General features: G+C 51.7%; 1 protein-coding gene across 2 annotated transcripts; it reads left to right on the top strand.

Annotated features, from left to right (window-relative positions):
• Positions 1-8,149: 8,149 nt before the first annotated feature.
• Positions 8,150-13,037, top strand: LOC136459871 (WAT1-related protein At1g25270-like). 2 transcript variants are annotated; one of them, XM_066459715.1, is made up of 8 exons: positions 8,150-8,762; positions 11,420-11,482; positions 11,700-11,816; positions 11,895-11,976; positions 12,040-12,141; positions 12,219-12,377; positions 12,456-12,607; positions 12,687-13,037. In XM_066459715.1, exons 1-8 carry the CDS (start codon positions 8,269-8,271, stop codon positions 12,796-12,798), a joined length of 1,281 nt encoding a protein of 426 aa, XP_066315812.1. In that variant the 5' UTR covers positions 8,150-8,268; the 3' UTR covers positions 12,799-13,037. The 2 variants fall into 2 exon arrangements, with proteins under 2 accessions (XP_066315812.1, XP_066315811.1); XM_066459714.1 differs by having other exon boundaries at positions 11,895-12,141.
• The last annotated feature ends 380 nt before the right edge of the window (positions 13,038-13,417 follow it).

Genomic DNA, 13,417 nt, shown 5'->3' with positions numbered 1-13,417 from the left:
CTCGGGAAAGGCTCTGAGCTGCCAACCGCATGCTCCGCCACGGTAGCACCGGCTTAGCAGGAGGTTGCTCAGGAGGCTCACGAATCAGCGGAGAGTCCCGCTTACGCCTCACTTCGTTGATGAAGTTGTCGAGGTGGCGTTTGGCGGAGTCGTCGTTGTCCACAGTCGTATCCACCGATGGTGAACCGAGAGGGCCAGCATCCACCGTGAGGTGGACTGGTCCAAAGCCTGGCGGGTGGCTGAGCTCCGTGTGTGTCTTCGGCGAGTCCACCGCCCACTAAACGGGGCACGGGGGAGGCGTCCGCTCACAGGAGACCACCGCTGGGTCCTCGTCCTCCAGCTAGGGGCCGCCGCTGCCGTGGCCTCATCCTGTAGCTGGGTGGGCACCGAAGGTGACGACAGACGCTCGAGGGAAGGGCACGCGATGATCCGACTGTCGATGAGCGAGGCTGCGAACTCCTCAACCATCGGGTCCTCCATAATGTCACGATCATGCATGGCATCCGGGTACAGCGTCCGGGTCAACGGGCCAGGCTCGACGATGGCCATCTCGTTGGTCAGCTCACCGTGCCTTGTCTGAGTTCTAGCAGCGACCAAGGTGAAGTCTAGTGCAGTCTGGGCGGCCCTTGCCGACCGCCTGTGACTGTCGGTGGTGATACTCGTTGCCACAATGGTGTCGCCCCCTTCAGTCGTCGCCGACGTCTCCGACGTCGCCGACATCTCTGACGTCTGCGCCCACTGCCGCCGCGCACAGTCGCAACTGGCACAACTGTAACAGCACCCGGCACAGCTCCAGCCGAGCTCAGTGTGTCGCCCTGAGTACGTGGCCAGGTGCCCGAGGTACGCTCCTAGATAGGTCGGCGTGGCCGGCCTTCTATGGCACCAGATGTGCCGAAGCTGGAAGGAGGCACCGTCTGCCGTCGATTGAGCGAGGGGACGCAGGTACCGGCTTTGCTGGGCGACAAACGACATTGAGGTCCCCATCCGCTCCGTAGCATCCCGAGCCCACGACTGAGGGGGGCTGGGGTTTCACCGGCCGCCGAACAACATCAAGGTAGGAGCCCACAGGCTGCTCGTCATCGGATTCCTCGTTGCCGACATCATCCACCCACCGACGGTGCTTAGAACGCCCTCTCGGTGAGCCGCTTGGGTAGAATGGGGCCGCGGCCGGCGAGAGTGAGCTGGCCGCGGGTGCTGCGGCGACCTCCGGGTGCCCACAGATCGAAGGCTGTCGGAGTTCTGACGCAGGCGCTCCTTTCACCGGCGTGCATCGTCGACTGCATGGTGCTCGGCAGAGGTGTCCCGCACGTTGACCCCAGGTCCTGCGAAGCGCGGTCAGCGCGACACGACGACTGCCCATCCCCTGCACAAGCTCCGTCGTCAGGACAGCACCGCGAAGGAGGGGGTCGCGCTGGAGGAAGGAGGGAGGGGAGGGGAGGTGGAGCTGGCCGCCATTTCGGGCGCGGCGGCCGGCAGCGGCGGCGTCCTCGACGGGGAGGAGTCGCGGGAAGGGCGGGCATCCCGCATGGCGCAGAGGAGGATGCACGTGGGGGAGGAGGAGGGGTAGGTGGGCTAGGGTTGGAGGCGACCCGCGGGCTCCCCTTTCTGATGTTAACTGAAAATACAACTTACATGCTTTGCTTAATTAGTGATAAAGAATAGAAGAAGATAGAAGAAGAGATAGAAGAGATTAGCCCAATCGATTTTTTATTCCCAAAAAAAGAGAGAGCACTCTACCGGGCAACACACTGGCGTGAATCAAGGGAGCAGGGATGGATCGTGGAGATACTGTCGTGAATCAGGGGAGCAAACACTGGCGTGAATCAGGGGAGCACTCTACAGGGCAAACACGGAGGGCAGTCCCAATGGTGCATTGATGATTGTTTCTATTCTCATTAAATGACTTGTCACGTAGGCAAAACGCTGACATGGCAACGTAATTAATGAAAAAAGAGAGCAAAAATCATAGAAATAGTTTCTTCATGAAGAAATCAGGTCTACTCTTGACCCAATGCACCAAGAAACCATGAAATCACCATTGGGGAGAAACCACCAGTTTCTAGGGAGCTCGTGTCGCACTCCCATTGGAGGAAGAAGATAGAGTTGAGAGAGAAAGAGAAAATAATTATTACTCATAGAAACCATGGGTTGGAAAACAGTATTTTTTTGTGCAGTATCCTATGTTATAGAAACAACTAGTTTCTTTCATTGGGACTGCCCTGAAAAAAACTAGTAGTTTCTATAACATAGGATACCGCACAAAAAAGTACTGCTTTTCAACCCATGATTTTTATGAGTAATAATTATTTTCTCTTTCTTTTTCTCAACTCTATCTTCTTCCTTCAATGGAAGTGTGGCACGAGCCCCCTAGAAACCGGTGGTTTCTCCCCAATAGCGATTTCATGGTTTCTTTGTGCATTGGGTCAAGAGAAGACCTGATTTCTTCATGAGGAAACCATTTCTAGGATTTTTGCTCTATTTCTTCATTAATTACGTTGCCATATTAACGTTTTACCTACGCGGCACGTTATTTAATGAGGATAGAAACCATCATCAGTATACTGTTGAGACTGCACTGATAACGCAAAACGCATGCATGATTGTGCCCGTACGTAAGTACGTCGGGCGTGTCGTCACTCCACCAACGATCGGACGCCTGGTCGCGCGCGTTGCGTTGTCGGGTGCGGGTACCAGCTTTCCGTCACTACAGGAAACAGGTCCTTTGCCTACAGCCGAAAGCAGTCGGCAAAGGCAGTTTTCCTGTCGGCAAAGGCTTTGCCGACCGTTTCTCCACGTGGCTGTCGGCAAAGATCTGTCGGCAAAGAATTAGTCGGCAATGACTTCTTTGCCGACAGCCACGTGTCAAGCTGTCGGCAAAGCCTTTGCCGACAGCCAGCTGTACAGTCGGCAAACGCTGACGGCGCCGTCAACCCTGACCGAGGCTTTGCCGACAGCCCTGACCTACGGCTGTCGGCAAAGACTTTGCCGACCGCTGCACAGTGGCTGTCGGCAAAGCCTTTGCCGACAGCCGTCGGTCAGGGCTGTCGGCAAAGCTTTGGTCATTTTGCCGACTGCCCTGTAATCCTGTCGGCAAAGCTGGAATCCGTGGTCAGGGAAACCCAGCTTTGCCGACTGTTTCCTGTCGGCAAAGCTGGGAACCAATTTTTTTTTTCAATTTTTTTTCCTCATTTCAGTTGCATTTTAACCACATTTAAGCCACATATTGCATACACATCACATTTGAACACAGTAATTCACAATAATATCACCGAAACAGCGCATTTAACAATAAAATTCAGTTTTCACATGAATCCATACATAAAGGTCCCGAAATACAACGATACATGTCCAAAACGAATCCATACAAGTCCAACATGCACATAACATGTCCAATGTGCCACACGTTCATCGATGAAGGTCCAAAAGCGAGAAGCAAAGATACCTAGCTCTGTGCGTCGTCCCCAGGGGTCCCAGAGCCACCACCGTGCTCATACAGACGCCAACCCGACTGCGAAGACGTACCGTAGTTCCACCTGTTCTGCGGCGCTGTGACGCTTGCCGGCCCGGAGTGCCCCTGCTGCGTCGGGAAAGGCGGCCACGAGGAGTACCCCTGCGACGGTGGAGGGTACATGTACGGCTGCGTGGGGTAGGTCGGGTAAGCTTGGTAGGGTGGAGAAGGACCCAGTGGAGGGCTAGCACCTGGAGTCGGGTTCGAACCTGCCGACTGTGCCTGCACAAAAGCCAATTGATGTAATTAGTACCTGCATGATGGGCGTATGACCATCTCAGGTATCTTAGACTGATTTTTGTTGCCATCTTTGCCTTCTACCTCCACATACCTAGAGGCTTTGCACTTTGGACAGTGTGTTGCTTTCTCGTGGTCTCCCCTGAACAGTACGCACCCCTTCGGACAAGCTTGGATCCCCTCGTACGGCATCTTCAGTGCACGAAGGAGCCTCTGTGACTCGTACGTGTTCTTCGGCAGGATGTGATCCTTCGGAAGCAGTGTGCCAACAACTGTCAACACGAGATCGAAACCGTCTCGACTAATGCCCAGTTGTGATTTCAACGCTATTAGGCGTGAAATGGCATCCAGTTGCGTAACCGTTGTCTTCTCGTGGAGAGGCTTCTGTGCCGACTCCAGCATGGTGTAGAACGCCTTTGCGGTTTCCTCTGGATCATCCTCTACCTCCACTCCTTCGGCAAACCGTCCTTCGTGATAGTCTGCCATCATGTCTGCCATCCCGGCATCTGCATCACACTCCTCGAGGAGGGATCTCACCACCTCCTCCCTAATACGATCGCGTTCACCATGGTAGATCCAGCGGGTATAGTTTGGAACGAACCCGTTCTTGTAAAGATCTTTCCACACCTGGCTCTTTTGTTTCTTTTTCTTGTTCTTGCACTTGCTGCACGGACACCGCATCCGACATGACCCTCTAGCAGCTGCGCCAAAAGCAAGCTCTAGGAAAGCATTGACACCCCTCACCCAGTCACCGCTCTTACTTGCAAAGCCCGTGTACATCCACTGACGGTCAGCCATCCTCTGTCATGCGCCAATGTAAGCGAGAAATAAAACCAGCATTTGCATCTACAAAGCGTTCCTGCCATCTAATAGGTGAAGGATAGGTCCTAATCCCACCCGAGGATGCGTAGATAAGGTTAGGTTCCATGTTCTGCTCCCGTCCGAGTCAAAATTTCGGCAGCACCTCCCCGTTGTTCTCCAGATACACGTCCTTTTCGGAGAGTGTGTATCCGAAGAACAACGGGGAGGTGGTGCCGAAACTCCGACTCGGACAGGAGCGGAACATGGAACCTAACCTTATCTACGCATCCTCGGGCTGTCCAAAAAACGTGGACAATCCGAAACAGATACCGTCGCAGATATGCAGTGATCCGCATACCTCGAACCATATCTGTTTCGAACGGGAGACGCCTAACTGGGGTACACGATCGATCTACGGCAATGATACGAGAGAGAGTATGTGTATACCTAGGGTGGCGAAGGAGTCAGGCTAGCGGGGCAGTGGCGAGTCGCTGCAGTGGCGAGGCGACGCGGTGCAGGCAGTCCAACTACGCCCAAGCAGTGGAAGGTCGTCGAGGTCCCTCTGAAGAGCTCTTCTCCTGCATAAAAGACCTTAGGTTAGACTTCATTGAAAAATTTCGGCAGCACTTCCCCTGCACAGGGAGGTTTTCTAAACCTGCAAAAAAACAACGCCACGAAGGCCGACATCCATATAGCGGCACGAAGGCCGACATCCATATAGCGGCACGAAGGCCGACATTCATATTCAGGCACGAAGGCCGACATTCTCAACATTATACCTTCGATGACGGCGAAACGTCCTCGCGGAACGTCCTGCTGGCTGGCTGCAGCCTCTCTCGGCCAGCTGTGGCCTGCTGCAGCCTGCTACGGCTGGCTGTGGCCGGCTGCGGCTGGCTGCGGCTGGCCGGAGGTGGCTGTCGGTGGCCAGCAGGTGGCTGCAGCTGGCCGGAGCGCACTGCAGGCGGCCGGGGCTGGTCGGAAGAGCCGACGGCGTTCCTGCACGGTGTAGACCTACCCGAGCGGAGCCGAGGGTGGAGAGGGCAGGGTAGGGTGGGAATGGAGTGGCCGGCGCGACCGGTGGGCGCGCGTGGGGGAGCTGCCTGGCGGGCAGGGGCAAGGGAGCAGGGGCTGGCGAGCAGGGAGCTGGCGGGCAGGGGGATGGCGGCAAGGGAGCAGGGGGCACCTGGAGTGGCCTGCTGGCCCCCGGGGTGGCCGGCTGGCGGCCGGGCCAGTCGGGATCTGGCCGGGGCGGGGGGGCGGCCGTGGAGGGAGGGGGAGGGATGCGCGAGGAACGGGGGAGGGGCGGCCGCGGGGGCGCGGACGGGGAGGGGCGGCCGGGGGGGCGGAAGGGAGGGAGGGGGGAGGGCACGGCCGGTAGGGTCGGCGCGGGGCGCGGTGGGGAGGGGGCGGGGAGGGGAGAGGCGGGGAGGCGCGGGGCGAGCGGCGTGGCTCAGCGCGCGCCTGTGCGGACGGCGCCCGGTCGGGCAGGGGCGGGCGCGGCGGCGGCGGGCGGCAACGGGTGTTCGGGGTGCGGTGGGGGGTGGTGGCCACGGGTGTGGGAGGTGGCGCGTGGTGGCAGTGGCGGGGGCGGTCGGGCTCCGTGCGGCGTCTTGGAGGAGCGGTCCGCAGCGGTGGCGTGGGTCGGGTGGCGGGGGGCGTGGGGGCGGACGGGGGGTGGCTGTGGCGGGCGGGGGTTTCAGGGGGGTGTGGGGGGCGGGTGGGCGGCGGTGTTGCGCGGAGAGGTGGCCGGAGCGCGTGGGGCAGGGCGAGGCGGGCAGGGCAGCGCAGCGGGGGCGGCACGGCGGGCGGCCGCTGCGTGGTGCGGCGCGGGCGAGGGATTGGGAGGAAGAGGAGGGGATAAGGCGCTGGTGGGCCGACTTGGGCTTTTTAGGGTTGGCTCTTTGCCGATAGCAGGACAGGGCGGCAGTCGGCAAAGGCAGCTCTTTGCCGACTGCTAGGTCGGCAAGCAGTCGGCAAAGTCTTCTTTGCCGACGGCCGCCACAAGCAGTCGGCAAAGTTTTCTTTTTTTGGTTGTTTTCCTATCTAATATTTTTTGTACGTTCTTCCAACATTAAATACGTCACAAATTCAAAAGTTGGAGAATTTTTTAGTTTTTTTATATATTTCGTGAATTTATTTCATTTTCATGAATTTTTTCGCGTAATTCAATTTTGAATTGTAGGTGCATGAAAAAACGAAACATGGGCATTCGAAAAATGATATTCATGTTGGACAATGTATTTTGAGGCTGTGTGCATAAACTCACCGAAAAGTTTGAAGTCCTTGCCCACAAAATAAGAACATCTCGACGCGGTACAAGTGCTTTTAAATTATATAAAATCCAAACAACGTCGAAAAATCACGAAACTTGTGGACGTGTCGTGTTATCGCATGTGGAGGCTACGATAAAAATTTGAGAAAATTTGGAGCAAGTTTGAGCTGGTGAGTGTTCAAATCCCATAACGCAACTGGATGTGTCCTCTTATCACATGTGGAGATCTCTGGGTTTGAACACTCACCGGCGCAAACTTGCTCCAAACTTTCTCAAATTTTTATCGTAGCCTTCTAATGCGATAACACGACACATCCACAAGTTTTGTGATTTTTCGACGTCGTTTGGATTTTATATAATTTAAAAACATTTCTACCGCGTCGGGATGTGCTTATTCTGTGAGCAAGGACTTCAAGTTTTTCGGTGAGTTTATGCACACAGCCTCAAAATATGCTCTCTAACATGAATATCATCTTTCGAATCACTAAGTTTCGTTATTTCATGCACCTGCAGTTCAAATTTGAATTACGCGGGAAAATTCATGAAAATGAAATAAATTCACGAAATATAGCGAAAACTTTCAAAAATCCTCCAAATTTCAACATAGACTTGTAAACAATATAGTAAGGTCACACAAAAAGTCTTAATTCAAAATTCAAAAAAAAATAAAAATTTTGCCGACAGCATGTCCTGGCTGTCGGCAAAGGGCTGCCTTTGCCGACAGCCTGACGGTTGGGCTGTCGGCAAAGCCGACGGCGTCTGTCACCGTTACCCCAGGACGCGATTTGCCGACTGAGGTTCTTTGCCGACCGGCTGGCTGTCGGCAAAGCGACTTCTTTGCCGACCGCAGTCTATCGGCAGTCGGCAAAGCCGGCTATGCCGACTGCCTTTGGTGGCTGTCGGCAAAGAGGGTCTTTGCCGACAGGGATATTCCATCCTGTCGGCAAAGCCCAGGGCTGTCGGCAAAGCCCCGTTTTCCTGTAGTGCGTAACTGCTCCTAAAATCGTGTTTGGGTCTTTCAACTAACTCCCGTATATAAGATAAACCCAGTTTCCACAAAGCCAGGAAAATAGGCATAGTAAAAACTGGTCCACATCGTTTTTAATAAAATTGGTTTTCGGGAACCACGTTTCAGGCCCGCCACGGTAGCGCTAACTACTATCCACGTTCTAGGCCAGCCACGTCCAAACATATTTTTAATAAAATGACGCTAACTAATTATCCATCGGAAAACTGTTTTTTTTTTTCTAAAAACCTGCTTAAAACTCGTTTAGCTAAAACCTATTTATATATTTTAAAGATCCAAACAACCAAGCCATGGAAGGTAACCTCCTCATCCCCGAATCCCCGATATAGCGAGGGCCGAGGGCTCCGCGAGGCAGGCATCCTGACAGCCCGGCAGGTCCATCATCAAGCTGCTATTCGTCGACAAGCTTTTTTGCTGCCATAGATGCAGCTTAGCCCCCTATTCCCGTCCGATCTGGGAAAGCATGCATATGGAGATAGACACGGCGGCTTATGTGGCGCGGAGAGAGAGAGAAGGGAGAGCCCCGTCCGGTCGGCTGAAACACATCGCCACAGCCCGCTCCCAGTCCCAGCTCGACCTGCCGTTTCTCCATCTCTCTGTCTCCCTCCCCCTCCTGATCCCATCGACCACGCGCCGACGATGGCTTCTTCGCCGACGACGGTGAGGGAGGTGGCGAGCGAGGGAGTGGCTGCGCCCACGGCGCCGGCGAGGAAAGGGGAGGTGAAGCGGTCTTCGCCGACCGCACGGGAGACGACCATGCTGTCGCTCAGCATGGTCGCCGTTCAGGTGATCGTCGTGGGGATGTTGCTGCTCTCGAAGCTCACTCTCAGTGCTGGAATGAGCCCCTTCATCATCCTTGTGTACCGCAATATGATCGCGGCAGCCGCCGTCGCCCCTCTCGCCGTCTACTTCGAGAGGTACGTGTTCCTTTCTCTTTTTTTTTTTTGTTTTTTCGTCGTGGGTATTCATTCAGTTGAATACCCTTTTTTTTGCGAAAAAGATCTAATCATATATATTGTGGTATACTTCCTCCGTCACATAAAGATCATTTCCATTCTTAATTTTGTTTTTGTTTTTGTGCTTCTTCTTTTGCCGAGGCCCATCTTGAAAGTATTCAAGGGTATTCCGGTTGAATGCTCTCTTTTTTTTGCGAAAAAAGATCTATACATATAGTGTAGTATATATGTATATGTATTGGGAAAAAAATGAAAATGAATGAAGGTAAATAAGCGGCCACTCTTTACTTCTTTCCTAGTTTCCCTCCCCACCCTATGGCCCAATACGGCCCACCAGAGAGCTCTGCGTCTCTCTCAGAGACTATGGGCTCCCTCCAAACGTTCTCGTCACCCACTCACCCGGCCAAACCCTATGCGGCGTGGGCGGTGGCGGCCGCCGGCCGGCGAGCCGGAGACCGAGGCCGGTGCCTTTAGCCGGCAGCCGCGGCCGGCGCGCGCCACCACTGCGCGAGCGTGTTCTGTGCGGCCGAGCTGCCCGAGCACAGAGCCAAGTCAGGAGTACCTATGTTACCGTGCAAGTGAAATTGAGAATTTGGATGAAAAGTGCGAGTGAAATTAGGAACAAAAACAGGGATATTGCCATTGAGGTCTCATTGCCGTTAACTGTTTCAATATTTAGGTTTTCGTTGTCTCAACCATGAAGATGAAAAAATAGGGGAATGTAGTATCATATCCTCTATATGACTATATATATTGGGATCATATGTTGCCACTTATTTGCTATATTGAACTATTGCTTTTTTTTGTGTTAGACAATTTTAAATTATGCTCAAATTCTATGAATAATATGAAATCATGCTCAATTATGCGTTATATATTACCCCAAATTCAGTTATTAATTTACTAATGCAATCACTCAACATTAGTCTATATACTTTGTGAAACCACCATAAGGATTAGTAGCAGCACTGCAGCACTACAATTTCTTATCATTGGGGCGTACCCAGTGCAGAGAGCTCCCGCTCTGTGCGGGGTCTGGGGAATGTTGTTAGTGGCAAGCCTTACCCTCGCATGTGCAATGCGAGGAGACCGCGACTCGATCCCGGGACCTTCCGGTCACAGGCGGTAAGACTCTACTGCTTGCACCAGGCCCGCCCTTCAGTACAGTTTCTTATCATTCGTCAGGAAAAAAACAAATCCACATTACCCTATTAAAAGTAGCATTTCAGAGTTTCATATGATAAATGTTGAATTCCTAGTGTGCATATATTAGATATTTGTACCAATTGCGGCAGCCAACTGCCCATATAGCAATATGATTGAATAAGATCAAGTATTCCATTCTTCATTCATAGCTGATCAAGCAATGCAATGCATATAGACATATAATTGCATACGTTGCTAACTTAGATGCACAATAATTGAGGGGATATTTAATTTTTTTTTTATAGAATATGTCAGAAGTGGTATTTTAGTTGCAAATTTTACCGGTCACTTAGGTTATCTATCATAATCAGAAAGTGTGGGTAATTTAGACACAAACTTATGAGATCACTTTGGATTATGTTTGGTAAATTTGTAGATTTAAGGGGTTTCTTGATGTTCTTTTTCATAATGTCAGAGTTTTTTTTTTTTTTGCCTTAGGAAAAGTAGAATAGACCCAAAAGCTAATATTAGAGTATACCGAAATGATGGCAGGCTATTCTAATTTTTTTAGGATTTATAATTTTTTCTAGCTCATCACATACAGATTAACATGGATGTGACAATGGAGCATCCAACCAACACATCCAGGAACAGCGGCCCCAGTTCGACCGTAGTTCTGCATGCCCGCATCCACTTCACCGAACTGCTTCCTTCCCAAGCAGACCCAATTAACACTGACCACCCCATCCTGCTCGCACTGAAAAGTCACAGGCTCGACTCGACGAGAAAATCCATCAGGCGGCTTTGCGTCTAGAGGATCCAGATGTGGGAGGAGGACGACATCAGGGCGGCAATCAGATCCTGATGGCGTCCCCTTCCTGGCCATGCTAGCCACAAATACTCCCTTGGCTACACTATCCCTTAAACCCATCAATGCCGGTGTGCAATCCCACAGCAGCCCAACCATATATAAGTCTCAGCTACTGCCCAAATTCTTGCCAGCCTCTACCTCATTAAACCACAGTTGCAAACATTGGGTAGATTGAAAGACCTCACAGGAGTCCACTCTGGTTGACACATGTTGCTAAGTGTGAGATCTGGCTACGCATGGGCATGCATGGGTGGCACCAAGATTACTTTTTCCAAAAGGTTACCAAGAGCTTTGTCGAAAGTATATTAGAAGAAGAAAAAAAGAGGTTACAAACGCTCCAGGCTCTCTTCTTGGCATTCTACATTGAATCTAAGTTACCAAAATTTTCACTTGAATCTATATTCTATATGTTGTATGCTGGACAATATTACTATGAACCGTATTTTCTTTTGGTAGCTAATTAAAGTTGACACCTCAGTTGTAAATTATTAGCACAGGGCCTACAATTTGTTAGGGACGTGCGGCCCTTTTCTGATAAAGAGCACTTGGAGAATGTTGTCCTCACTTAAAACTCATAATTTATTTCATGTTTTTGTTGCAGGGAAATGTGGAAAGAGATAAACTGGTCTGTATGCTGCTGGATTTTTGCAAATGCTGCGTTTGGGTGAGCACTCGAACTCATCAGTAATGTTTTCTGAACTCAGCTTGTTAGCCCGTACGGTTGTATATATATTCTCTCTGCTATGTACCAATACTTTATACAATTTCCTTAGGAAACCGAACCAGTTTCATTAGTAGCTGATATAACTAGTACATTACAAGGACGCAGTGCATCTCTTTCAAGCGTGTACATACCTTGTTTCTTGCCTCTTATATTGCAGAGACGTCCTGGCAATGGGCCTGTATTTCTACGGGCTGCGGACGACCAGCGCTGCTTACTCTTCTATCTTCCTCAACCTGATCCCAATTGCCACCTTCGTCACTGCGATAGTGCTACGGTATGTATGATCAATAATTCTCAACGTGATACACAGTGTGATTGCGTTTAACGTGTCTGTGTGTTGATCTCCGTTTAGGGCTGAGAATCTAGCACTGGGACAGTGGCCAGGAAAGATGAAGCTGCTTGGCGCGCTGCTCTGCGTCGGCGGAACCATGCTGGTAAGCCTGCTGAAAGGCCCGCTGCTGCATCTTTGGCCCACCAACCTGCTCGGGTACTCCCAGGCACCTGCAGCCAACGCGACGGGTGCTCACCACAACATGGTGGTAGGTACCCTCTGGTTGTGTGGCAGCTGCATGAGCTATGCACTCTACTTCATCGTCCAGGTAATACAAACCGCTACAGTCTTTTTTCTTATTACCATTTTGAACCGATGACGGCCAAAAAAAGAAACTACTACCAGGAGAGGCTTGTGAAGGTGTTCCCGTCAACCTATTGGATGACGTCGCTGACGTCGCTGGTGGGGAGTATTCAGGCCTTGGTGGTGGGTGTGTTCCTCGTCCGTGACAGAGCGGAATGGAAGCTCCACTGGAACCTGGAGCTCCTGACTGTCGTGTATTCGGTACGAGCTGGTCTATTCGGTATCTCGTACCTTAATTATTACAGAGTTTTAACCCTAATTTTTTTTTGTGATGATCAGGGTGTACTCAACACCGGCCTCGCGTTTCTGCTGCTCTCGTGGGTGATCCGCCGGAGTGGACCCATCTACCCGACCATGTTCAACTCAGTTTGCTTGGTTATGACGACTGTTCTCGACTCGGTCCTCCTTGGCACCCAGATCTACCTTGGGAGGTGAGCAGCAAGTCTACTAGCTCTCTACACACGACTGTTTGATCATGGATTTTAGCAACACTTATATCTGCATGTGCAGCGTTCTCGGGACAGTCATAATCGTGGTGGGAATGTATGCGTTCCTTTGGGGCAAGGGCACCGAGCTCAAGCGCGCCGCGATGGCGATGGCATCACCGTCCCAGGAGGCGTAGCAGGACCAGCTGACTAGGAGTCTACGCATGATCGTACTCTTTTATTAGGATAATACCTGTAGTCTTTGCCGCTTGTCATGGTTGATGCAGTAACGTATTGTATGAGTTGCTGTAAACTGATTGGAGACCAAGCACGTCGGTGGTTACTCTTCCTTCCCCGTAGGTTGGACTTCTTCTCGATACGTGCTGTACCTCCTTGTGTTAAGTGGAATCTCAAGAAATAATGGGCGCATATATGCCAGTGCAACCAGCATGTGTGCCAAGAACTCTCCATCCACCTCGCGCTTCTCCTATGGGCCTGGGCCGCTGTTTCTTTGTCTCACGCGCTTCTCCTACGGGCCGGGCTCGCGCTCCTTCACTTTCCCGCGCGCGCTCTTCTCCTCGACAAAGCTCCTTCGCTTTCCGCGTGCGCTCTTCTCAGAAATAGAAAATTCAAGAGTCATGCCATTAAAAAAGATGATCTAATCGTCTATATCTCTAAAAAATTCGATCTATCATCAGTGTCTAAGCTCAAAAAACTTTTCTCTCTCACGCCATTTTGTCTATTTACAGCACTAACGGTGTGAAATGTGGGTGGCAAAGGACTTGAATGCCCCTGGAACTTTTGTTTCTCATGTGC

Source organism: Miscanthus floridulus, chromosome 6 (assembly GCF_019320115.1).
Source record: "Miscanthus floridulus cultivar M001 chromosome 6, ASM1932011v1, whole genome shotgun sequence".
In the NCBI taxonomy this organism is placed as follows: Eukaryota; Viridiplantae; Streptophyta; class Magnoliopsida; order Poales; family Poaceae; genus Miscanthus; species Miscanthus floridulus.
Note: the sequence above shows the minus strand (reverse complement) of the source record. Positions and strands in the feature narration are given on the sequence as shown.

Coding starts and splice junctions, on each gene's coding strand:
- LOC136459871 (XM_066459714.1), top strand. CDS start 8,269: ATGCAGCTTAGCCCCCTATTCCCGTCCGATCTGGGAAAGCATGCATAT. Junction 8,763..11,419: donor CTCGCCGTCTACTTCGAGAG/GTACGTGTTCCT, acceptor TTTTTGTTGCAG/GGAAATGTGGAAAGAGATAA. Junction 12,142..12,218: donor CACTCTACTTCATCGTCCAG/GTAATACAAACC, acceptor AACTACTACCAG/GAGAGGCTTGTGAAGGTGTT.